At 41.6% G+C, this 24,381-nt stretch overlaps 1 protein-coding gene across 2 annotated transcripts in view; it reads right to left on the reverse strand.

The window, feature by feature from the left end:
* Positions 1-386: 386 nt before the first annotated feature.
* The window catches only part of LOC146548639 (CCR4-NOT transcription complex subunit 3-like), a 43,602-nt gene continuing 19,607 nt past the window's right edge, over positions 387-24,381 (reverse strand). For both annotated transcript variants that reach the window (XM_085262353.1, XM_085262354.1), the window contains 14 exons: positions 21,719-21,847; positions 20,034-20,129; positions 17,297-17,425; positions 16,859-16,949; positions 15,620-15,753; positions 13,354-13,410; positions 11,261-12,209; positions 11,033-11,147; positions 10,508-10,658; positions 8,022-8,118; positions 7,584-7,785; positions 5,123-5,255; positions 4,675-4,800; positions 387-4,539 (listed from right to left, as the gene is read on the reverse strand). In XM_085262353.1, the coding sequence (XP_085118479.1) occupies positions 4,441-4,539; positions 4,675-4,800; positions 5,123-5,255; positions 7,584-7,785; positions 8,022-8,118; positions 10,508-10,658; positions 11,033-11,147; positions 11,261-12,209; positions 13,354-13,410; positions 15,620-15,753; positions 16,859-16,949; positions 17,297-17,425; positions 20,034-20,129; positions 21,719-21,847 (2,508 nt within the window). In that variant the 3' untranslated portion in view covers positions 387-4,440. The remainder of the gene's footprint in view (positions 4,540-4,674; positions 4,801-5,122; positions 5,256-7,583; positions 7,786-8,021; positions 8,119-10,507; positions 10,659-11,032; positions 11,148-11,260; positions 12,210-13,353; positions 13,411-15,619; positions 15,754-16,858; positions 16,950-17,296; positions 17,426-20,033; positions 20,130-21,718; positions 21,848-24,381) is intronic.

Below are 24,381 nucleotides of genomic sequence, written 5' to 3' on the forward strand. Positions count from 1 at the left end.
ATTTTCACTGCAGTCCAAAGACCCAAATCATACTACCAAAGTAAGCCGAGACAGTTATCAGGTCAGTCTCCTGGTCTCAACCCAATGAAAGCTACGTTGAAACCAAGCACACCATTATTTTTCTTGTGACATTACCAATAAGTTTGATGTGTCACATGGCCCTCTTCCTATTGAAAAAACAAAAGTTGTATCCAAGATGGCCGACTTCTAAATGGCCACCATGGTCACACAGGACTTTAATATCACCAACCATTCCCATGTTATTACAGTGTATCCATATAAATGGCCCACCCTGTATATTCACATGAGCTCTAATCACCCCCGTCATCAATCATGTTTGAAGCTTCAGATGTTCCCAAACTCCCAGAAAAACCAAAACACAAGTGCAGATTTCTGAAAAGTAATTATTTTATTAATATTTTACAATCCTTTATTCATGGTTATGTCATTATTTACTTTTTCAGCGCCACTTTGCAAGTGTCATTATTCCATGCTGTCTGATGACAACAACTGAAGGAAAAAAAATAAGGAAGTTTGAAGGATGAGAAGTCTATACAACACTTCTTTGCCAAGGGGCAGAGAGAGATTCACATTTCAGCTCTCGGATTGACCTCTCATCCCTCCCGCTTGTCAAAAAAAAGTAAACCCCCCCAAAAAAGTTAAAAGCACGACTGTCAGTCAAGTGAATAAGTGTAGAGTTGTGTGTCAGGTTATAAAAACACTCCTTTGAGAAGTCGCTGATCTTTAAAAAGAACAGTCCCCGTTCTCCTCTGGCTTTTAAAATGATCTCCCCCATTTCTGGAACAAAAAAAACAAAACAAAAAAACAAACAAAAAGCACAACCTATCACAAACTTGATACAAAATATAAAGATAGTCTCTCTTCCAGGTGCTGCTCCAAACATTGGAGGATATTTTTATTAAAAACAACAAAAAACAACAAAACAAAAAAAAAGAAAGAAGAGTGAAATGAAAAGGGCCGCTGTGGTGTAAAGAGAAGAAAGGATGGAAATTAAACCTGCGGTGAGAGTCTGTCCTGGAGGGGAAGATATACTGTAGTTGTGCTGTGGCAATGGGAGCTGCTGGCGGATACATTTCCTCATAAAATGGTCTATCAAATACTTCCTGAGAAATAAAGGAAATATCTACCTGGCATGAAGAGGAGAGGCGGCGGCGGCTAAGAGAGAGAGGAAGAGACAGAAACTCAAGTGTTTTGTGTCAAAAACAAGAAAAACAAGAAAAAAAATGAGCTGCTGTTGAGTTTTGCTGGCAGCTGTGGAAGAAGCTCGGGCAGTGTGAGAACGAGTGTGTTTGTGTTTGGTGTGGGCCCAGTCGGCTCAGTCGAACCCTTCAGTGTGTAAACATGGAGCAGAGAGCTGGAGGACACAGGAGATGTGGGCAGCAGTGCTGGTGTTGCTCTGTTTGTGCTCGAGCACAGAGAGGAGGAGGAGGACGAGGGAGGGAGGAAGGAAAAAGGGAAGGAAAGAAGAGGCTGGTGGGAGACGAACAAACTGTCCATCCAGCTGCCGGCAGCATCCAACACCCACCATGATAACTGCTGGAGCTGCTCTGTGTTAAGAGGATCACGTCCCCTGGCTTTAACCTGCTGCTCAGTTTTAGACGTCCAGGGTGTGAGGCGCTCCGAGTGTCGGGTGTAGCATGAGCCCGGTCTCATACAGACACCGTCAAAGCTGCTGATGTCACAGAGGCTGATTTCACAAACAGAGCAGGTCAGGAGCTTTTTGTTTTCTAACACTTGTCAGTTCTCACATGTGGCACAAAACAGGAAGTGGCCCACACGCAGTCCTGAAAATATTTGGCTTGATTTATGTGAGGGAGCTGCGCTGATAGATCACCAATGCAGCACACAGATTTTGCACTAAGGGGCTGGCAGATTAAAGACCGGCCAAGGTCTGATCAGAACGCGGGGGACTCTAGCGTTCTCACATGTTACTAAAAGTGTGCTTGAGCCCCCCTTGGGTGCAGCAACAGTAATCTGTCATAAACAAGACAGAGCAGGACACAAAGCTCCCAAACGGAGCTTCATGGCCTCTCTGATCTTTGTGTCCACTGTTGCTCTGGTCAGAGATGCAAAAACGACCCTCTGTCTGTACTGCTGAAGACAAAACGCCAGTATCTGACGTCTTGGGATGAAAACATTTTGGCGTATTTTCAGGCATAAAGCTTCAAACCTAAATAAAGTTGTAGCTTAGCTTGTTGAAAGCTATCAGAAGCACCTGGTTAGCATCTTTCTGCTGCGTGCAGACACTAACATGAGCAGCTGATCGTATATTTGTCTGGCAGCCGGATGGGAAAATTTCTGCCGACAAGCCAGCGCAGCGAAGGTGGACACAATCTGATCTGTGCACAAACAAAACAAACAAAAACTCTATAGAGGAACATTGTGGACTGAGCTTTCAGCAGGTATTCATAAGTGCCATTATTGTAGTCGTGAGAGGATCCCCGTGCACCTCCGCTGCGTTTGAGTGAACGCAGAAAAATTTAAACTGTGCATGACGAGAAAACTGGGAAAGGAGAAGATTTAATTACAACTTGAGTTGTCCAAGCTTCTCCCAGTTTGAAGCCATTTTTGTGAAACTATGACATAACGCTGCCCACCAGGTAAAAGACAGTTACTACCAACACCTCGCCGGCTGCGTTGTCACACTCCTCCTCTGCGGATAGACGGGAGTAGGCAGGGCGGGATATTTTTAGACCAGCGGACAAAAAGCATGAACCACCTCACAAGTAAACAAACACCGACAACAACAATAACAAGAAACGGGACCTCTGGAGTGCGAGCGAGGCCTGCGGTGCCACCTACGACCAGTGTTTACCCGTTCGGCTGCTGGTTTTCCCAAACAGACCAGAAGAGAGAAGCTAACTGCTGAGCTCCGGCTTCACAGAGCTGTAAAAGGACGCCTCATCGTCACAGCAGCAGGGCAGGTGACCTCATTAATCAGCTGTTTTACACAGAAATCCAACACTTTTGCACCTCAGGAACTTGACACCTGTGATTCCAATGATAACCGCCACACTGGGGGAAGAGATGCTAGGCCTAAATATCAGCTTCTACTCGCTTGTTGAGGCGGATGAATTCATTCATTAATAGCCTCACCTACAGCATCTGATATCCGCTGCTCTATTTCAGCTCCTTCGGCGTCTGATGATATAACGAGTTAGAAAAATAGATCCGAAAATGCAGAACAGCAAATAATTTTAAATTTCATGATTAGGTTTTCATTAGTTCTGCTTACTTTTACTTTAAACTAAATTTTGTATTTTTTTCCCCCTCTTTTAAACAGATTCATTCATTGTGAATGACTTCCTGTTACTCCAACAAGACCCCAATCAGCTCTTGTTGTGGAGATGAGCTTTACTTTTACATATATAAGGGTGCAGGTGAGCCTGGTTAGCACCACCTCTAACCAATACTTCACTGTTAACACCTCAATAACGGAGACAACCACACTGATCATGAAGGTCGACTTTACAGAAGAGCGATTTAAGTGCACAGCTGTACCTAATAATCTGGCCACCAACTGCATTTCACTGTAGATTCAATGTGGCTGTTCAAGTTCTCCACCTAATTTGTACTGAAGCAGAAAGACTGACGTATTAACGGGCACGAAAATGATGTGTGTCCACGGATATGAAGCCCTGCTATCATTTTATTCCACTACTCCAAATCCAAATTAATCTGGATTATAAACCAGTGGAAAACAAGGCAGAAGCTCAGCATCATTATGTCTCAGGTTATGCGAAGCGTCACATTAGCAGCTGTCAAGTTCATGAAGCAGAAAAGAGCTGGCTGCTCATCCTCTTTGACGCGTCCTCGTTTGCTTCTCACTTGATTTTAAAATTCATTTCTCTCAGCTGATGCAAGTCTGAGAAGTGTTACCTCACTGATGGAGTTCACATCTCCAGGTTTTCATTGGTCTGTTTAAAGTAGACAGAGCCTGCGCTGAGAATATAACTGACCAATAATCTTTGGCCTTTAAAGGGCGGGGCTAACAGAAGCAACAGTTTTAAAGCCAAATTAACAGGATAACTCAGAGTCGAGGGCAGGGGATAGTAGAACATTATACGCGTGATTATTTTGTGTGTGTGTTTGTGTGATTTGTCTAAGCCAGGAAATATTTTTTATTTAAAAAAAAAAAAAAAAAAAAAAAAAAAAAAGGCCTGCTGATGAAGAGATAGAAAGAAGAAAGGAGGAGATGATAGGAGTGGGAGGGGTTATCACTGCCGGTGTGAGGATGGTAAGGCGGGATTTGGAGGGTCAGGAGGAGGGACGAAACCCGCCCGCCCCCCTCCGGCCCGCACGTCTCCTTTTCCCAGCGAGCTGAGGTCAAATCCAGGAATGTCAGCAGGTGGATCAACCTTCTCCATGCGTCCATCTCTCACTTTCTCAGCTGTCAGTCCTGTCGCTTCTCTCTGCACGTCACTGGAGGTCTCGGTCTTCGAGGTACCGGTACTCAAACGTGAAGCCCTCCTTCTTCCGCTGGCCCCATTTCTCATAGTCAAAGTAAATGTATGTTCCCTAAAATAAGCAAAGAAAACACTAAGTTTGAAGACAAAGAGGAAGGCGGTCAACGCACGACTAAATGTTTGCAGAAACATCCATATCGTTAACATTTTTAAACTCTGCGGCTGAACACACAGATGTGATTCTCACCTGCTCAAACTCATCAGTGATGGTCTTGGGTTCTTCGTGCCTCTGAAACCACATCATGTACTTTGTGTGGAACCTCCACGACTGCTTCTTCAGGGCTTTGGCTGCCAGATACTGGGCCTTAGTGCCCTGCAGAGAGGGAGAGAGGAGAAGACGAGTGCTGAGAAATGAGACTAAATTAGGAGCACGTTTTGGCTCTGAGGAGAAAGAAATCCTCAATTTTACTTGTAATATGATTCATAAATACCTCATGAGCCTAAATTAAATCTGACTTTAGTGTAATCAATTTAGTCTTGACCCTGGACTCCCTAACAGGCCCTTCTTTCATTTAAACTAATCATCTTCATCCTCCAAATTCCGATTCAGCAGATCCAATTATAACCTAAAACAGTCTCACAGAAAGAGTTTGCTGTAAACAACATTTAAGCAGAAACGGACCAACACCGCTTACCTCCAGGTAGTAAAAGATGAAGAAGAGGGTCTCTGTGGAAAGCCTCTGGTAAAACTCTACAGTGTCTGAGTGGGGCGGTGGCACCTGGTGGTGGAAAGGCAGGGTGGGGCAGGGGTTTCTCATCAGGTACTGCCTGTAATACAGACAGAGAGGGGAGTTAATGGTTTATAAATGAAGAAAATGGCAAGAATTTAGCATAACTTTTTAGATAACACGCTGCATTCCTAAAGTCTTATCTTCAGTATAGAAGGGGGGAGAAACAGAAAAGATGAAAAAAAATTTGTCTTGATCTCATTTTTTTAAACATCTTTACCTAAAAATCAGTTTTTCATCTCAACTATATTAGATGTTTAAGAAAATCCACGATTAAAACTTGTGCTGTCAGAAAAAGGTGAAAGTACTGAAGCACCTCCCTTTAAAACCTTCCATTTGTCAGGGGCAGCCAATCAGAAGACAGGTGGCTTAAAGAGAGGGTGGCCTTAAAAGCAGATGAACTGATGGGCTCTACGAAAGCTCAGATGGATTTTTGTTGAGCCGTGAATCACGTTAAGCTACTCTAGTAGAGCTTGAGAATAAAAATATGGGGCTGAAAATAAGCAGAACAAAATAACCAATTAGGATTTCTTCCATGACCTAAACAACCCTCATCGACAGACTTCACCCATCGTCTCTGCACAGTTAAAAGTGAAGAAGCTCTGTTTGAAGGCTTTTTAAAAAAATAAATATAAAGAAATGCAAACACTACAAGTGCAAAAATAAAGTAAAGCAACAGGTTGAGATTCCCATTTGTAAACACCAAGTCAAGATGGGCAATCAGAACCACTGACACCGTGACATCAGAAACTACAAACTGGTCGAAATGTAAGAAAAATCAAAGCCTAACATTTATAATGTGTTTAATTGTGAGAATCAGAGTTATTCTCACGGCAGACTCATTTTACCAACATGTGATCTGAAGACCGAGATGTCACATGTTGAGGAACATGTGGGTCGTACGTACACAATGATCTATATAAAGATTTTCCTTCCCTGATGGATTCACAGAAAGTAGGAAAATTCAGCAGTGGGTCACTCTCTCTACCTAAATGCACTTTTCCGAGTATTTTTAGAATGATGACAAACCCAGTTTGTCTGTTTCCATGAAGCTGTGTGCACCGAGGGCGCGCCTAAAATAACAGAGTCCCACAAACGGAGCAGAACAGAAAGTGTGCGAGTGTCTGACTAATGTGAGCACTTCAAATCAAACGTGGAGGAAATGAGCTCTGTGCGTGTAGGAGAAACAAGTGTGTGCGTGTAAGCTGAAGGTAAATTATACTTTAAGAAACAGGTGGAACAAACACGTCTGTCACGCTTTTATTACAGAGTCATGTTTTAATCACAACAAGACAAAATCCACGCTCTGCGTGTGTGTGTGTGTGTGTGTGTGTGTGTGTGTGTGCGCGCTCTCATCTGTAAAGCACAACAGGTACTGTGGGACAAGAGGGTTTGAGTGTTTGATTTAAATGTCAATTGTATCTGTGTGGGCTGACTGCATTGTAGATACTGTACCAATATAATCACTTCTGCAATTATGACTGTGTGTGTACAGGTGGGCTACATTACTGAGCACTCCAGTATCAGACTGTACTACACACAAATCGAATAAAGCAGTGGGGTTTTTATTCCCTGTGCTGCAGTTTCTCCCACTGACTTCAGTTGACTGAATTTTGCTCTTTTAAATATTTTTTACTATTGTTTACACAAAGAGCTGAGGCGCTTTTGTCCAATCTGATCCGTAGATGTTTTGATAGAGTCACTGTGAGGAGATCTTTTAACAACTGTAGTGTATAGTGCTGGTCAAAAGTTAAGTCACTTGTAAATGGGTAAATATGGAATAGATACAGTGATTTATTTATGTTTGGAAAGTGCACAAACATGAATTTCCACAGTTTTGTTGTGCATGTACAACATTTCATGTCATTTCATTCTATGCTATGAGTGGAAAACAGTATATGAGGGAAGAAAAGTGCAGCACTAATGAGCCTGAAAGTCAATGTTTGGTATGACCACCTTTATTCAACACAGTGAACTGAATATACTGCACTGGGATGTGTTTGGGATCACTGACATGCTGCAGAACTAAGACATTATCAGTGAGTAACCTTCCAGGTTATATTGCATAGAGGATGCAAATCTGACTTTCTGTATGTACGACTTAGTTCTGCATGACAGAGTCTCCACCATGTTTTACAGATGACTGTAGACACTCACTGTTGTACCGCAGTGAACTACTGAGTCTTCTTAGATTCAGGTAAAGAAATGGGCTTTATTTTATTTTTATTTATTTATTTTACAGCTGACTTGAACCTGGCCTCCTCTGAATTTAAACAGTTGTTTGTTTGTGAAGCTGCCTGTAGTGTGTTGTGTATAACGATGCTTTTTCTGACTGCAGAAAAGGTGGGTGGTAAAAATTTCACTGCACCTGATTCTCTCGGAGTCGGATGGGTGTGGCATATGCGTCCACGCCTGCTCCTGCATGACCTGTTGGTAGCCCTGGTCTTTGGACAGGGGAACCGGGCCCAGCGGACACACCCCCAACGATGGGGGGATGCTGACTTCTGACAGCGAGGGCTGAGGTCCTGATGGGGGGCCTGAAGGGGCCGTAGTGCTGCTGGGGAATATTTCTGAATAGGAAAGAGTGAGGGGAAGTGACGATGAGAGGGATTCGGGTTTTGGAAATGGAGAGAAAGAAAAGTGGAGTTGAGTCAGGGATGATAATATCATCAGCAGTTTTTGTTCAGAGGCGGCTGAGAGTGGGAGGTGAGATGACATTTTGTTCCATTAAAACACAGCTTTTCTATTTCTGCTCTATGGTAACCCTCCATCTCTTTTTATCAAGGTGTGTGTGTGTGTGTCTTACCTGAGGTGAGGTGCAGGGAGGTCACATCTCCCTCGATCCCTGAGCTCATTGCTGCTCGCTCGGCCATGGACTTGAGGCTGCTCAGAGGCTCTTGGGGCTGATGAGGACAGACAAGGAGACACTTGGGAAAAAAGATTCTCCAGGACGTGTGCACAGAGTTATCATACCTGCTTGAACACAGGAACTCGAGTTCCCGCACCACTGATAATGTTGTCATGGAAATCACTTTGACTTCAGTTTTCGGGCTGTTTGGTTTCTCTGCTCCTGTGCCCTCCCTTCCTAAGATGCATGTGACGTAGCGTCAGGCAGCTTGAGGAGTGATTTCAAGATGACATGACGAAACAACAACAAAAATAATGCACTATATGTTCGCAAGTACGTGGATAGCTTGGAGAGTGTCCTTCAATATCATACTGCAATAATGTGATTTACTTTAACTCTTAGATCAGAGATTTTTGTTACTACAAGAAACAAAATCGACTAAAACCACATCCATAGAGAAATTATTGTTCTCGTTTGGTGTGTTGACTGCGGTCAGGTTTTATGTGGTGGACCTAAAGTTGTGTGTACTCGTCTGCAAGCACATCCAGGGGGTTCAAAGATACTTTAGATTGGTCTGTAGTGCAGCCATTCAGACTGTTTGAGTGCCAAATCATGAAGAATATAAAAAGATCGAAGATGAGTTTTAGTGAAGGAGGTCAGCACTCTAGTATCAAAAAACCTCTTGTTTCTGTACATCCCCTACAAAAGTCCTACTTTACTCTCCATATTTTCTCAGATCATCCAAAATCAGTTGGAGAAACACTGAGTTAGTCTAACATATTCCATAAAAATAAAGTTGAACTTAAAGCCAAAGAAATTAGTACGTTTAGTCACAGGCTAACTCGAGCTCAATTGTGCGTATGCAAAGATACGAAATGGAAGAAATTCACACTGGGCAAATTAAACATTTCAATTTTGGTAAAATATTCACTTCACACTGAGTCTCGAATACCTACCAGCTAAAATGATCCCACAGACTTTTCTCCTGATACTAATAAATATTAAATATTGTCGCCATGGTTCAACTTCACTTTTATGTAAAGACTCTATAAGCTCTGTTACAGATTTACACCGCCTTGAAATTTTATACAACAGGAAGTTTGTATGAAATTCACAGGGCTGCAAATTCTCCAGCAAAAACTGTTGTTTTTGCAAGTTTTCAGTAATTCAGATTTTGCAGCTTTAACATTTCATTCATCAAGAATCAAATGATCTTACTCTTTTTTTTTTATATCCCCATGGAAACACTGTATAATTGGAGATCACTTTTGAACTTACAATGATCTGGCACAACATTATGACCACCTCTAATATTCTGTTTGCCCCCCTTCTGCTGCACTGATCCGTCAAAGCACAGACTCAACCCCACCCCTGAGTGTGCTGTGGTATCTGCACCAAAATGTTAGCACCAGTTCCTCCAAGTCCTGTGAGTTGCTAGGTCAGGGATCCATGCATCAGACTTGTTTATCCAGCACATCTTGTGCAACTGGATTGAGATCTGGGGAATTTGGAGACCAAATCAAGACCTCAAACTTATTGTTCTGCTCTTCAAATCATTCCTGAACCATTTTTTGCTTTGTGGGTGGATGCATTACCCTGCTGAAGATGCCATAGCCATCAGGGAATACAGTTTCCATGAAAGGGTGTGCATGGCCTACAGAAATGCTTAGTTAGGTGGTAAATGTCAAAGTAACATCCACATGGATGGCAGGAACCAAAGTTTCTCAGCAGAACATTTCTCAGAGCATCATACTGCCTCTGCTGGCTTGCCTTCTTTCAAATAGTACATCCTGATGCCAGATGGTCCCCAGGTAAGCACGGCACAAACACGCAGCAATCACAAGATTTAAAAGAAAGCCATTTCATCATACCAGGCCTCCTGTTGCTCTGTGGTCCAGTTCTGATGCTCAAATCTGTATTTTTACCCAATTTTCCTGCTTTTAATACATCAACTCTGAGCACAGTGTTCCCTTGGTCCCTGATATCCCCACTCACTAACAGGTGCCATGATGAAGGGATAATCAGAGTCATTCACTTCACCTGTCAGGGGTCATTATGTGTGTGATCGGTGTATATTCATACCTCTTTAAAACATTACTGTACCAACCTAACTTGGCAGGTATTTGGTTCCTCCGTGTCGACATTTATTGATTTTTGGCACTGTTCTCTCAGTGTTTGCTGAAATTTGCTTTAAACAGCTCTGTTAATCAACAAACAGCAGTAATGAGACTAATCATCTCCCCTTTGGATTTAACTGTTGGCAGAACAAATTAATTAAAGCAAAGGCCATTCTTATTGTGTCTGCATGCAAATGAATAGTCTGTGGAGATTTGGGAGATTAAGTTGCTCTCTTAGCAAACAACACTCAAATCCCAAACTCCCATATCCCCCCAAAACGATTAAAAACATAGCTGTTCACCTTCGTATGTTCAAATGTGTCTCACCTTGATGCTGTCGGAGGACTGCTGTGAGTAGGACATTGGCCCATTCAACAGGTTGCTGCCGCTCACCGTTTTGGCCTCGCTGTAAGAGGCCGGGGATGGAGAGTTGGATGACAAACTCATAGAGCCCAGTAGACTGGGACCAGTGTCCTTACTGGAAATAGGAAACATGGATTTGTTTAGGCTGGGGTCACAGTCAAAAAGGAGCACAAATCTAAAGAAGTTCCAGAAAGTCTTGTTTTCCACAAGCAGCAGAAGTTTCGCAATAAAATCCCCTTTGACAAATACTCCTGTGCAGGCCGAAGGTTAAAAGGCTTTTAATTAGAAGTGCATATAGGAAGACTTTAATGCAGTCATTTTAGCTATGGAATCTGAGCGGCTCTAAGGATGCTTTGTACGCGTATTTTTAATCAGACAAATAAGAAATAAAGTCTAACAAAAAGGAGAGGGTAGTGGTGACAGTCAATTTCATTAAAATGCTTCTATAAAAACAATCATGTCCTCTAACCAGCTGCTTTGGCTACTTACGGCTGATTGGCTGTAGAGGTCAAAGATGAGGGTTGGCTGGCACTGTTGAGGGCGGATTGGCTGGCACTGTTGAGGGCGGAGTCTGCTGTGTTGTCTGCTACCACAGCACTGTAACCTGTAATAAAAACATAAATACATAAATGCACTTAGAAATCATCCTCAGGTGTAATTTCTCTCTGAAACTTTATTTCTACAGGTGCTGGAAAAACGCAGACATTAGATACTCACTAGTGCTACCGTTCTGCTTCTGTCGGCTCGGTGGTCGGACAGGGAGCGAATTTCCTCCTACTACTCCACTCCCTGCTGATCCCGAGCTGCCTCCGTTGCTCCCGATGACTCCTACTCCGCTACCTGGGGCTAAACCTCCCACCGAGCTCGGTGACACCAAGGATGAGCCCTGCACCCCTGACTGACTAGAGCCCAAACCCAGAATCCCAGAGCCAACCACGCCCGGCGCTGCACCCAGCAGACCTGTCGAGGATGTCGGCCCGCCGACTGTCATGTTCCCGCTGCCGATGGAGCCTACAGCACTGTTGGTCGTTGCTGTGCTGACTCCACCCAAAGAGCCTGGTAAGCTGGAGCCGACCGCCTGAGCGTAGGGTGCAGGGGTGTTACTGGACAGAAGGCCTGCCATGGTGCCCGTCAGGGATGCCGGCATCCCCGACAGGCCGAGGCCTCCGGACATGGGGCTGGTGGTGACGGCGCCCGAAATGCCTTTCCCCAAAGAGAGGCCCAGGCTAAGGCCCAGGCTGTTGGAGGTTGGCGTGGACCCTGATGGAGCCTGCGGCTGCGAATTTGAAGCACGGAGCTCCTGTGTGCTGGCATTGGGTGGAGAGGCGGCCAGTGAGGCAGGGTGGCTGTTGGTGGAGGTGCTGGAGTTGGAGATAGGAGCTGAGGAGGAGGAAGAGGAGCTAACGGAGTTTTTGGCCTGTTGCTGCTGCGCTGACGGGTGCGGCGGCTGCTGGGTGGCGTTGCTGTAGCTGCCAGCGGAAGTGTTGGTGAGATGACCTGCTGAGTTGCTGTGATGACTGTTGCCCCCAGAGCTACTGCTTCCTCCCCCAGCGATGGTCGCCATAGAGATCATTGAAGATGAGGTCAGTCCCGAGACGGAAGAAGAAGCAGAGGAGGAGGAAGAAGAGGATAACGAAGAGGAGGGATTTCCATTCTTCACAGGCGACTGAAAAATATTAAAAAAAATACATGAATTAATTAAAAATTAACCTGATGTCTTAATCAATGACTTTTCAAAGCACTGCTCTTGTTGCTCCATTATCTGATGGACAACAATTGTTTTTTGCCCAATAACACATCATTGTTTAATTACAGTACAATGAACACTGCTCATTTATCGCTGAGGACAAATCATAAACCAAAGTCAAAGATTCGATTGAACATGAGGGACTGACCCACACAACAATATATTTTAAGGCAGATGAGATAAGTATGCTGTTTGGGGATTTCAGGGAAAAATCTCCATGAAAATTTCAGGCTCATTTGTGGACTTAAAACAGGAAAAGGATAGTGCTTTGGTTCCCCTGCTAGTCATCGATGAAGGAGATAACAAAGAGACTGTGCAACATTTATATATAGCTGTCACCATTGGCTGTATTTAAAAGGTGTAGCCATTATGAAGAATCCTGTTGTCAAGTCTCAACCTAAGTGTTTTTGCCATTGCCATGAAGGCTTTTTTTAACATGTAGAACTAGACGTCTTTTTGCAACCAGAGGGATCGCCCCCTACAGGACATTGGAGAGATTGCAGGTTTAAGCAGACACGTCATGTGAGGAGACTCAAAGAATCCTGAATAGAAATCTTTGCAGTAGCAAAGAAGGTGGTTGGCTTAAAATTTAAGTAGTAAAAACAGGCAACATATTAGTACATACTAATTAATGTTGTTGCCCTGGTGCATGACCATAGATGTTTATGACAGTTTCAGCTATGTTGTAGCAAACCTCTCTACTCTTGTGTTTTAGTAAAGATGTAGAAATTTTACACTTTTTGTTTGTGGTGTGTTGAGCAGTGTTGGTGCTCTGGATACTGTGGTTTGAGGTTCTGGCTCTTTCCTAGTTTGTTTAGGATCAGACTGGTTCCAAGATGACTCCAGAGTTGTTAGACCAGAGTCCAGATGGACTTTGGTTTAAGGCATGCACTTACATAGGCTTTACATGCAGTCTATGACGTTCACACTCGTCTGACTATTTACTTAACGAAAATTAACTGATAACTGCAGCACTTTATGATAATCTCAGAAGGTAATGATGTTCCTGGAGCTTTCGGCACTCCTGCTTTACTGGGAGAGGTTTCGGCATCTTCACACTAACCTGACTAACTTCACTGTCTGTCGAACGTCCCCTCTTCTTATCATCTTCTGAGTTCTCCTGAAAAAAAAACAAAAAAAAACACACATGGCATTAGGGCCACAGAGACAAACACCATGGTTGTCATCCTCATATGCGCCAATGCAAATGTGTGTGTGAAGTGAAAAAAGAAGAAAAGAAGGGGGTGGGGGGGGGGAAGCAGGCAGTAGCAGATTTAAGCTTTGCAGAGCTTTTTGGGTCTCATGTTTTAATTCTTCTGGTTAAAGTATCCATAGCTGTCCATTGCAGTTAAGTAATTAATGCACTTTATATTTAATTTGCATTTACCATCAACAACTTTATACGAGCACATTTTTTCCTCTCAGTCTTGCTTAATTCTTATGCTGCTTATGTGTATGGGAAAATGGAGATCATCTTTCATTTCAGATTTTTGCACTGTGTGCAGAAACATGCAAAGTAAACCTCAATTTAAGAAGCGTGCACTTACATTAACATTAGTCTGTGTACATGTTGGTACATCAGAATCAACCCACTATCTGCAATGTGCATCCTGCCACATTCCCATTCCTGTGTGCATGTTAACACAAAGGTGTGTCACGGAAAAAGCTGTGGAATTTTTCTAAAAATTGGCTGCAGAGCGAGTAACCCTATAAAGACAATCAAAGCACAACGCAAAAATAAAACAAAGTGAACACATACTACAGGTTGAAAGCAACACAGCAGCTACAGCCAAAGTAGAGCGAGTGTATGTATGGGAAGAAGAAAAAACACTGTATGAATATATATATTGTAAGTGCTTTGGCAGAACATAAGAGGCAGACTAAGTGAACAGACTTATCAGTATCACAGCTCTATCATTGCTTAGACGTGTTTATGGTAAAGACAATGTAAGCTGTATTTTATAAGCTGCAGCCGTGACAGTGTTTAACAGGGCAAGTACAGATTTAATGTTTGAGGAGAAAAAAAAGAAAAAAAAAAAAAAAAAAAAAAAAAAATCACACTGAGGCTCAGACTATGTGCAAAAGGTCAGCAAGTACAAGAGGTGCCCTATTTTAGGATTTTTTTTATATATGTTTAGCCTTACAGATCAATAAAACCACTGAGGGGAAAAAAAACCCAAAACAAAACAACAACAACAACAACATAGGAATAAAGTTTCATATTTGAATCTACATTTTTTTACTGGAGATCAGTATCAACTCAGAAATTAAAAAACCTGATGTTTGATGGTTTTTAAAAACTTTATACCCTCCATGCATCAAGTTCAACAAGTTCTACAATGAATGCTGATGCAATTTTCTGGAGCACTGATTGGTCAGTAGGGGGTGGTTATACATGCGTTGATCTTTTATCTTGCACGTGATCTGCTCTGGAACCGATTAGCTCTGTAGCTTAAGTGAATGCTAATAAAATTAACTACCTCTGGAACACTAAAACTTCCAGATTCTGCTTCGTAGAACAGCCGTCTGTAGTTTGGGACTCCCAGATGTTTTGTTACATTTGACTTTTAGTGCAAACTCTAAGGTAAAGCAAACATCCAAACTTATACTGCGTCTCATTATCATCATGTATGTCTGTGTCGAACAAACTCAACAACTTCTAGAAACCTTCACAGCCGAGTCAGAGCAGCCTACTGAAGACCTTCCTCATCCTTTACATTCCCTTTAATGCCACGGTGTAACTTCTCATCAGCAGCGCGGAACAATACCACGCCTTCTATTCAGACAAACGAGCCCTATAATAACTGCTCTCACTACATACTGTGTGTGGGCGGATAGGAAGAACAGATGATATAAAGGCAACGCAACAGAACAATGAGAGCAGATGGCAGGGCACTACAAAAGCTACAAAGGCAATTATCTTTCATTTATATTTTAGATATTGACTCAACTTGAGTGTAACAATCGACTTAATTTCCCTCGATTACCAGTATTACTTCAATAGAACCATTAGTGACAGGTTCAGCAGTCAGTGATGAGATAAAACTGGATGATTATTTTTGGTGGAAAAGCAGCAGGTTAATTTATTCATTTGGATTTTTAAAGTAATTTTAATTGTCATATCACTGGGGACGGGAACATCAAGGATGCAAATAATATGCAGAAAAGCTTGAATGATTGTGAGCAACAAGTGGGGTCCAAATTACTCTTAATCCTTTTTAAATGACTTTAAAAAGCCCTCAGTGTTTTATTTATTAGTGCACAGCTAGCACAGACAAAAGCACACACATAACAGAAGCTTTAGCTAACTCTGGGGAAAGTTCTCTTACTGTAGTGCAAGTAGCAGGCGACGGGGGGATGGGTGAAGATGAGGTGGTGGAGGTGGGTGTGCTGCTGGACTGCTGGAAGATCTCGTCCTCCAAGTGCGAGTGCCCCGGCGGTGAAGTGGCGACCAGCGACTGAGCTGGAGAAAGCAGAGGCAGAGAGGGAGGTCAGTGAAAGTCAAAAGGCCTTTAAGACTTTGGTAGGTTTAAATGTTTAAAGCTGTTTACAAAAAACTGTGGTTTGGGCCATTTTAGTAATATATGATGTATATATGATATAGTCAAAAATGTTAAGATTTTCCATTGGAAGTGACCGGGATTAGAAAGGAGAATATAAAAGGATGAGTTTGGACATGTGCAGAATAGAGACGTTGGATTGACTGGAAGAAGAAAATGCTGAATATGGAGCAGACAGGCAGAAGGAAAAAAGAAAGACCACAGAGAAGATTCATGGATGTAGTGACGGAAAACATGGTTGGTGTGACAGAGGAGGATGCTGGGGATACGGGGAGGATATTACGTGCAACTAGAAAAAGTTGCATTTCCTGTGAAAATGCAGTGTGAATGCCATGTAGTGGAATCTGAAAAAAAGCAGAACTATCTGCTGAAAAGAGGCGTAGAAGCTTATCTCTTTGGTGAAAACTGCTTTATTTGAAAGGGTGGAGCGAGTGCAAGAGGAAAAGATGTGGGGCAGCAGCCATAGGTAGGATTCGAACCTGCACCATCTGGTCTCAAGGCGGCTACTCATCTCACTAAACCAAACTGGAGCAGAAGAAACTGAAATTTGTGCTGAAAACAGGTGAAAAAGCTGAACTTTCTGCTTAAAGGAGGTGAACTTGTTGAACTCTTTTCTGAAAAGAGGTGAAGAAACTGAAATTTGTGTTGAAAAGACTTTAAAGAAAAAAAAAAAGTTGTACTGTTAGCTGAAGAAATTGTTGCCATAGGTGGGATTTGAACCCGGGCCTCCCGCTCTGAGAACGGGTGCTCATCTCACTGAGCTAAAACACAGCCCACCCGCGGGGAGCTAAATCAGCATAGACACTTGTGATGTGGTCCCATTCATCTCAAGGGGCCAAAAAAAAAAAGGGCATAAAATGCTTAATATTTCAAAAAGTATAAATGTTACGAGCGCCAAAAGATATAGCTGGCATTAGCAGAAAGAGCCTCACGGCATTCACACAATTACACGTAAACAAATAAAAAGTGTGAATTCAGAAACCAAACCCCGGTTCCTTCTCTACTTACGAATGTCCTCCAAATCCAGATCGTCGTAAAGGAATTCGTTCTCCTCAAAGTCGGGATCCTGCGACGAGTCGATATAATACTCTACGTCATCCTGCGGAAAGTGCAGATAGAAGGGAAAGTTACAAGAAAGTTTCGTATACAACATTTCTTAAACTAATTTTGTGTGTGGCAGTATATAAATAAATTCATCTGATGAAGGTTTACACTTTTTGTATAAATATTTCATTTAGTTGATGGAAAAACAAAGAAAAAGGCCGTAAAACTAATTTTTAGGAAAAGTTTGGCACACTAATTAAATTAGAATAAGTTATTTCTGCAAGTAACACCCAAAGAAGATCTTGTGGACACAAACTGTGCCTTTGTACAAACATTTAGTTGCTGATTCTATGTTTAAAACTGAGAAAAGGACAGAAAACACCAATCACTCTAGCCTCTGACCTTGATCTTCCTGATGGCTTCCACCTGCACAGAGTCGTTGTCCAGCATCCTCAGTATCGTCTCCAGCATCCGGATGTGGTACCGATGCCTCTCAATGAATTTCTTCAGCTCCTCGATCCGGTCCTGCTTCTGTACAACCAAAAATAGGCGAGAAGAAGAAAAACAAAACAGCAATTTAAGTAATGTAAGGAGGCAACACAGGCCCACAATCTACTTTTTAATTTGCTTAAGTCCAAACATTGATTATATCTGTGTTATGAAAATCTCTTAACATGTTTGAGCATGTTTGAGCATGCCAATTCTCTACATTAATTATTTATAAAAAAAAAAAAAAAAGCATACAGCAGCCGGAGCATTTGACAGCTATAAGGCTGTGCGAGCGTAACATGCCGCTACATGTGCACTTTATGGCTTAATGCATCATATAAGCTAGCTCACGCATAACTGCACCTCTTACTTCAATATTTTATATTTCTAAAGCTTCATACATATTCTGGAGCTCTCAGCCATGTATTGCGTTTCTTTGTCCAGAGATAAGTTTAGATAAAACTAACACACCCAGATACCTCTGAGGAATAAAAGAAAAGAGTGCACGAGCAAGCTGGGCTGATGTGATTATAACAACACAGCAGCTGTTAAAACAGGCGGTCAGGACTCTTATGGAAATGTCTGGTGTGGCTGCTGGTGCAGGCAGCCAAGTGTGGCGTGTTAATGTTTCACCTTAGTGCATTTTAACACTGCACCAGAACAGTCAGGAGCATGAACAAGCCTCCAACATACACCTGAACTCTTTGGCCTCTTGTGCCACAGCTACAGTTGTAGTCAGACGTTTATATGTACTTAGAAGCATGAAATTAATGAGATCATCCTTGTACTGTTTTTTCCAGGGTGGCATCATGGTGCAGCACACATCTTTAATGAGTTTAAAAACAATCGGCTGCACAAGTTTGTTTTCTCTAATCCACACAGCCTCAAAGATATGAAGGATTTGTTTGACAGCACTTACTGCATTGAGCAATACTCTGAATGGGAAAATCCAAAACTACCCCATGACGTTCATGTCCATGAGGAGTATGCAGACCACAAGTGTAATTAAGAAACGGTCCAAGCCTGTATACAAGTTTATTTGGCTCTAACATTAATAAAACAAATTGTTTTCTTTTATTTTTTGTTTCCCTATTTTGATCCCAATAAAGCCTTAAAAGACTGAAAATATAATGTATATTGTAATGTTAATCTAAAAAACAAAAAAAAAAAAAAAGTTGTGAGTTTTGTATGAATTCTTCGGTCCGGCTACAGCAGTCTGCAGCAAATCGTTTTCAATTGTAGATTAAAACACATTTGGTGCTCTGGTAAGTATTTGGGGCAGCAGAACAAAATAAAGAGTGTGTGTGTCTGATGTTAATGCAGCAGTGTGTATCGGAGGACTCGAGTTTTTAATAGTTTCTGGACAACAACAGAGCTGGAAGAACACAACACGCTCACAGTGAGAGGAAAAAACATCACCAGAGGTATCCTGTAAATTATAAAATAAAAATAAAATAAAAAACATGTTAAAAATTTTAGTCATGAGCTTCTTTCATCCAAAGAGAACAATAAGAAATATTTATACTGCCAGTACTTCCTCTTTGTGCAGAGTAGCCTGAAACTGATTTTCTGAACATGTCCCTGTCCTCAGATGGCCTCCAATCACTAGATCTCAATCTAATGGAGCTCCCTTCTGGGATGCGGTAGAACGGCAGATTTATATCGGGGATCTGCAGCCAACAAATCTGCAGCAACTGTGTGACGCAATCAATATATGAATCTATGCCATGAAGAATTAGGGCAGTTCTGAAGGCAAGAGAAGGTCCAGCTCAGTATTAGTAAGGACCTATTAAAGTGGCGAGTGGCAACATGTCCTAATAGGAGCCAACTTAGTGGCCTATAAACGTAAGATTTAACCAGAACCCCTCTTTATCTCTGCACACACTTTGTAGCTTTTTTTTTTTTATTTTTTTTTTAAATTCATCCTTCTTGCATCTTGAACATTTAAAAATCAAAGTACAAAGCACAACAGAGAGAGAGAGAGACCCTGTGTGAAGATTTTTATACCAAAAGAAATTTTAAGCCTTAAACTTTTGGTCTGAAAACCACAATCTTACAGCAGCAGTACAGTGCAACAGTAACTCTGAAGATCTCTGCTGAGAGAGACGGTCCTACGCTTTTGGCCAGCTAAACTAACCGCACAAGATACAGATAAAAATAAACTCCTCTGGGTCTCATTTATGAAACGTCCACGGCGAAAAATTCGTGCTCACAACTAAATGCGAGGCTAACAAAGTCGGCTGCAAACACTTTGTGACATAACAAAAGTATTTTCTTCAGCATGAGCTATAAACTCAAACATGGAATCTGAAAGTTTTCATGCTTTTTGCAATATCTGCACTGTCATCCACAGGTTTCTCTATAAATGAGATCCCTGAAGAGGACTTGAAACGAAAGCCAAAAGAAGGAAGTCAGGAGAGTTGCCCTTGTCTGGATAGAGACAGAAGATGAATGGAGGACACACTATCTGACCTCTGTAGCAGAGAGGGAGATAAAAGAGGAGAGAGAAAGGCTGCAAGGCTAAGGCCGGCTGACCGAGTGATCTGTGTCAGCTGTAAACAGACGAGGGAGAAGGCTGAGAGAAAAAGAACCTCAGAGGCGAGTAGAGAAGAAAATAATGAATGAATCAGAGATGAGAGCACACACTGACCTCCTTGTCTCCTTTCTTTTTTCTCGTCTGGACTGAGAGAGACTCCACTTCGCTCTCAAACTGGTCCACCTGCATGTTCAGAGTGTCTATCGTATTCTGAGCAAGAAAAGACATTAAAAGTTAACATGGCAGCGGTGTGACAAAACTCAGCTGGTTATTAGACCTTTAACTAGATCGGCTCTTGAAGAAATTTATCATTAAAATCTTTAAATATTTGCTGCCATTGTAAACCTTGGATGACATTAAAAATCAACTCTTTGGCGTTTGGAATCATCGGCTGACGAAACAAACCATGTTTAGATCCAGAAGTGGCTTTTTAATAGTGGAAAAATGGGACTTTCCTTCGCTCGCTTATTAAGTAGGTTCGGATAAGTTTAAAAAAAAATTTTTTTACCCAGGCTTAACATGTAAAAAACAGCAAGTATTAAACTAAAAAGCCTAATTTTGCTGTTAAGATTACAAAAGGCAAAACAAAAGGAGGAAGTCATTGAGTGTTTAAAATGTGTCGTGCAGCATAAGTTTTTCCATAACGGAGGAATGTTTTGGCAGCCACACCTGAAAATGAGCCACAGCCATCGCTGAAGGATTCCCAAAGCATGGACTAAAATTTAATTAAGCAGGTTTATTACATTAGATTTCATTTATTCAATCAAAATAGATATTTTTGTTCATAAAATGCACAGAAAAAATGTAAAAAGAGATTTCTGGGAACACAAAACACCAACACACACTGTTGGACACCAGCCTTATTCCTCAGCCTCCTAGGAAATATACCTATAGACTCAATTTTAAACTCCTGCATCTCATTCTTGAGTTACTGCATTTACAAACTTGTGTCCACACTGCCTGCCCACCCGGCAGGGTGACAACAATACCCCAAACAGTGTTTGACAACTGAGGGGTAAATAAATAAATAAATAAATAAATACATACATACATACATACAGGCAACATTGATTTACTGCCTTTATTATAGATGGGCTAATATACATACAAGTTTAGTCCCACCATTCTGAGACTTGGGGGAAATCCCCATTAAGTCTAAGATGAAATAAACAAGTGTATAAACACAAAACCATCAAATTTTGACATTTTTAACCTGACAAATAAGATAAATTATTAATTAACTATGTGATTCGCCGTTTTAACATCTCTGCTCAAAATCAGCCTTTTTACTCTGATGATCAGAATGACGACACATTTTATAGAGCGCCAAACACAAGTACGGTCATGTTTAGAAATGGCTGTCGATTAATGGGAGTCTGTTTTCGTTGAAAGCTGAGACGGCGTTTTGTTTTAATTTTGGTTTTAGTTCCACCTGATTTCACTTTCAGTTCCAGGTTTCGTTGCAAAAGAAAATTAAAAACAATTCAAGCAGAAAACTTCCTCATGAGAGACCCGAGCTGTGACACATGAACTGAGCCGCTGACTCAAAGTAGTTTCTGCGTTTGAGAATAAGAACAGATTTCACCACGGTGTCATTCGACTCGCCTGTTCTGCTTTACAGCAGTGGTTACATTAAATGGGTGATTAGACTTACAGGATTAGAAAGTACTACTCTACACAAATTAATGTGATGCTTGACAGCATTTAGATGACACTAATCTAGAAGAAATACTACTCTTCCTGTCACAAACAAACCATTTCCCATCTTTCGTATGACAACATTTGATTATGAAGCTCACCGTTAGCCACGTGCCGACCTCCTCCTTCTCCCTCTGGGCTGGGTCCACCTTCTGTGCCAGACCGAGCCCTTCTTTAGAGTATGCTTTTGTCTTGGTTTCTCTTTCCACTACCTTGAATCGCTCCATTTGCTGCAAGTAAACAAAGAAATAAATAAGAAGCTGATCAACTTCAGTTTTCAGGGATATATTGATCTTCACAAACATCTAATTGTGCCCCCTTATTTAAACATTACTCCAACTTCAGTTCGATTTTACTTGATTATCATAAAAAAGGTTTAATTGCAGAAAACAAAATCCTAAGAATTCAGATTTAAGACATTTAAAACAATACAAAAATCTGCCATGCCATCATATTTTCACATAAATGTGGAGACGAGTCAACCGTCGGCCCGAATTTTGTTTATCTTTTGTGTTTTAAGGTTAACTCAGGCAAATCATTTACAAAAATTAGGTGACTAAACAGATATGAAGAAATGCCACTGATGCATTCATCACTCAGTCTGTACACAAAATGTCATGCAGCTAATATAGAGCACAAAACTGCAGCGACTCAATCAGACCAGGTATGAGCTAAAGAAACGCCTGCAAGTCCAGATGCAGGGCAAAACAGTACAGCTCGCTGAGGAGCTTAAATGCAGCACCTGGGCGAGTAACTGAGTCTAACTTAGAGGCTTTATCCTAGAAGCAAGAAGCTGCTGCTGTGACAGGATTGTTAGTTCAGCACTGTCACCTTATTGCAATCATCCATAAAATGTGTAGCTAAGCTGTCGAGCTCAGATAAACTGCACAGCGAGTCTTTAACATTACGCTGCTGCTACTCGGCCGTTTTTAAATATCTTTGTTTGTGTTTACACCTCCAGCCACCGGATGGCGCTTCTTTATATATGCTGCTTAAATGAGTGCAGATAAAAGGTGTGCAGCAGTGGTGACAGGTGCTGACTATTAGAGGAAAACACTTGAGACGCTACAGAGATGAGACAACCAGTGGATAGATTTATGCACGTGGAGTAATGTGGTTCTCTTGTTTCATTTCACAACTTCATATGGACACAGTGCCTGAACAAATGGAAATAAATGGAGCTCTGGAACTTTAAACCAGTTTAAATACATGATCATTGGAACTAGACATGAATATTTCATTTTTAAATATGAATTATTATTGACACCCCGAATACAAACCAAAGGTTTGTTCTTATAATTTGTTGAACCCTTTTTCAGGGTTTGGAGTAATCCTCTATAAAAATGCAGGGTTCATAATTTTCCAAACACCTGTCATTATAAAGCACCACAACAGTGAAAACCATCTAAAAATGGCATTACAGTTGTACCTAATAAAGTGACCACTGAGTGTGTAGAACTGCAGAAAATGTCATTTATTCCACTGATTTCTTAAATAATCTGAACACCAACAAAAGCGTTGCTTTAATAAATGTAGTTCTTGAACTCGAAGAGCTCCTGAACGCCTCTTAGCGGCTGATAAATGGGACATATTGTCTGTGACTGAATGTTGTTAAAGTCTCTTCTCTGCCTGCAGCGGTTTCAACACCAACCCTGCATTCACGGCTCTAAACTGCAAGTTCATCTTGGTCACATTTCTGTGTAAACACCCAGTAGGTTGTGAATGATCTTTTGCTGTTGAGGCAACATGTTTCTAACAAGCTCCCTCCGCTTCCTGCAGGACTGTAATTTCAGGTCAACCAACAAAACTGCAGGAAAACTCGAAGAACGTCTAAAAGGGACCTCTGCTGAGTTGCAGAGGTCCCGCATTGTGCAGGCAGGTGGCTCACATTCAGTCCATCTCAAAAGCCCTCATCAAAGGCTCACGTGGCTCCGAGGCCTGGAGGACAGGTGTTAGATAGCGGAGCAGATGAAAATGGGCGCAGCTCTTTAATCTGAGCCAGTAATCTAGGGAATAATTTTGGCAACACGTTCACACCGTTTCTGTTTGTTGTTGAGCTTCTAAAGGCGGCACCGTCTGTGTGCATTTGAAGGTGCGGTGAGAATTTTTACAGCAATAAAAAGGAACATTTAAAACATTTCAAAATGATTTTAAACAAATGTAAGATAAAAAAAATAAACTTCTAGCTCAGCTGGCATTGTAAGCACTTGAAGGCAATGACTAATGAAAACAAAAAACAAAAAACAAAACAATCACTAAACTCAAAAAATTTGCAACTTTCCATTTCCACAAACTAACAGGCAATCTGCTATCCGGGAAAACTTTCCTTATCTTCCTCAGTTACAGCCACTGTACTGCAAACAATAAACGGACACTCTGTTAGGACTGAGCCTTGGGGAATCCTGTTTCTGGACATTGTCTCTCTTTTTTTAAGACATAAGTTTTAAGCACTCCGTAACAACAGCCGCCTCCTCCAGCAGGACGACGCAAAAACAGATCAAAGTCAATTACAAACTCACTGATCCCAATCTGACTGAATATCCTTGGGATACACCACAAGCCTGATCTATAGAGAGACCATCTTGTGACTTACTGGACCCAAAGGATCCATTTCTAAAGAACTGGTGCAGCTTGTGCTGCATTGTCCTCAATGAGAACTTTAAGCAGCATTATTCAGCAAAGACCCAGTAAAGACTGATATCTGTGATTAGGTTATAGTAATTGGTCAGTTCTGCTCCATCCATCTTTTAGAAGGATAAAAATT

This window comes from Mchenga conophoros, linkage group LG22 (genome assembly GCF_057382185.1).
Source record: "Mchenga conophoros isolate Kocher_MC1m ecotype Shallow Benthic linkage group LG22, M_conophoros_male_GT1.1, whole genome shotgun sequence".
In the NCBI taxonomy this organism is placed as follows: Eukaryota; Metazoa; Chordata; class Actinopteri; order Cichliformes; family Cichlidae; genus Mchenga; species Mchenga conophoros.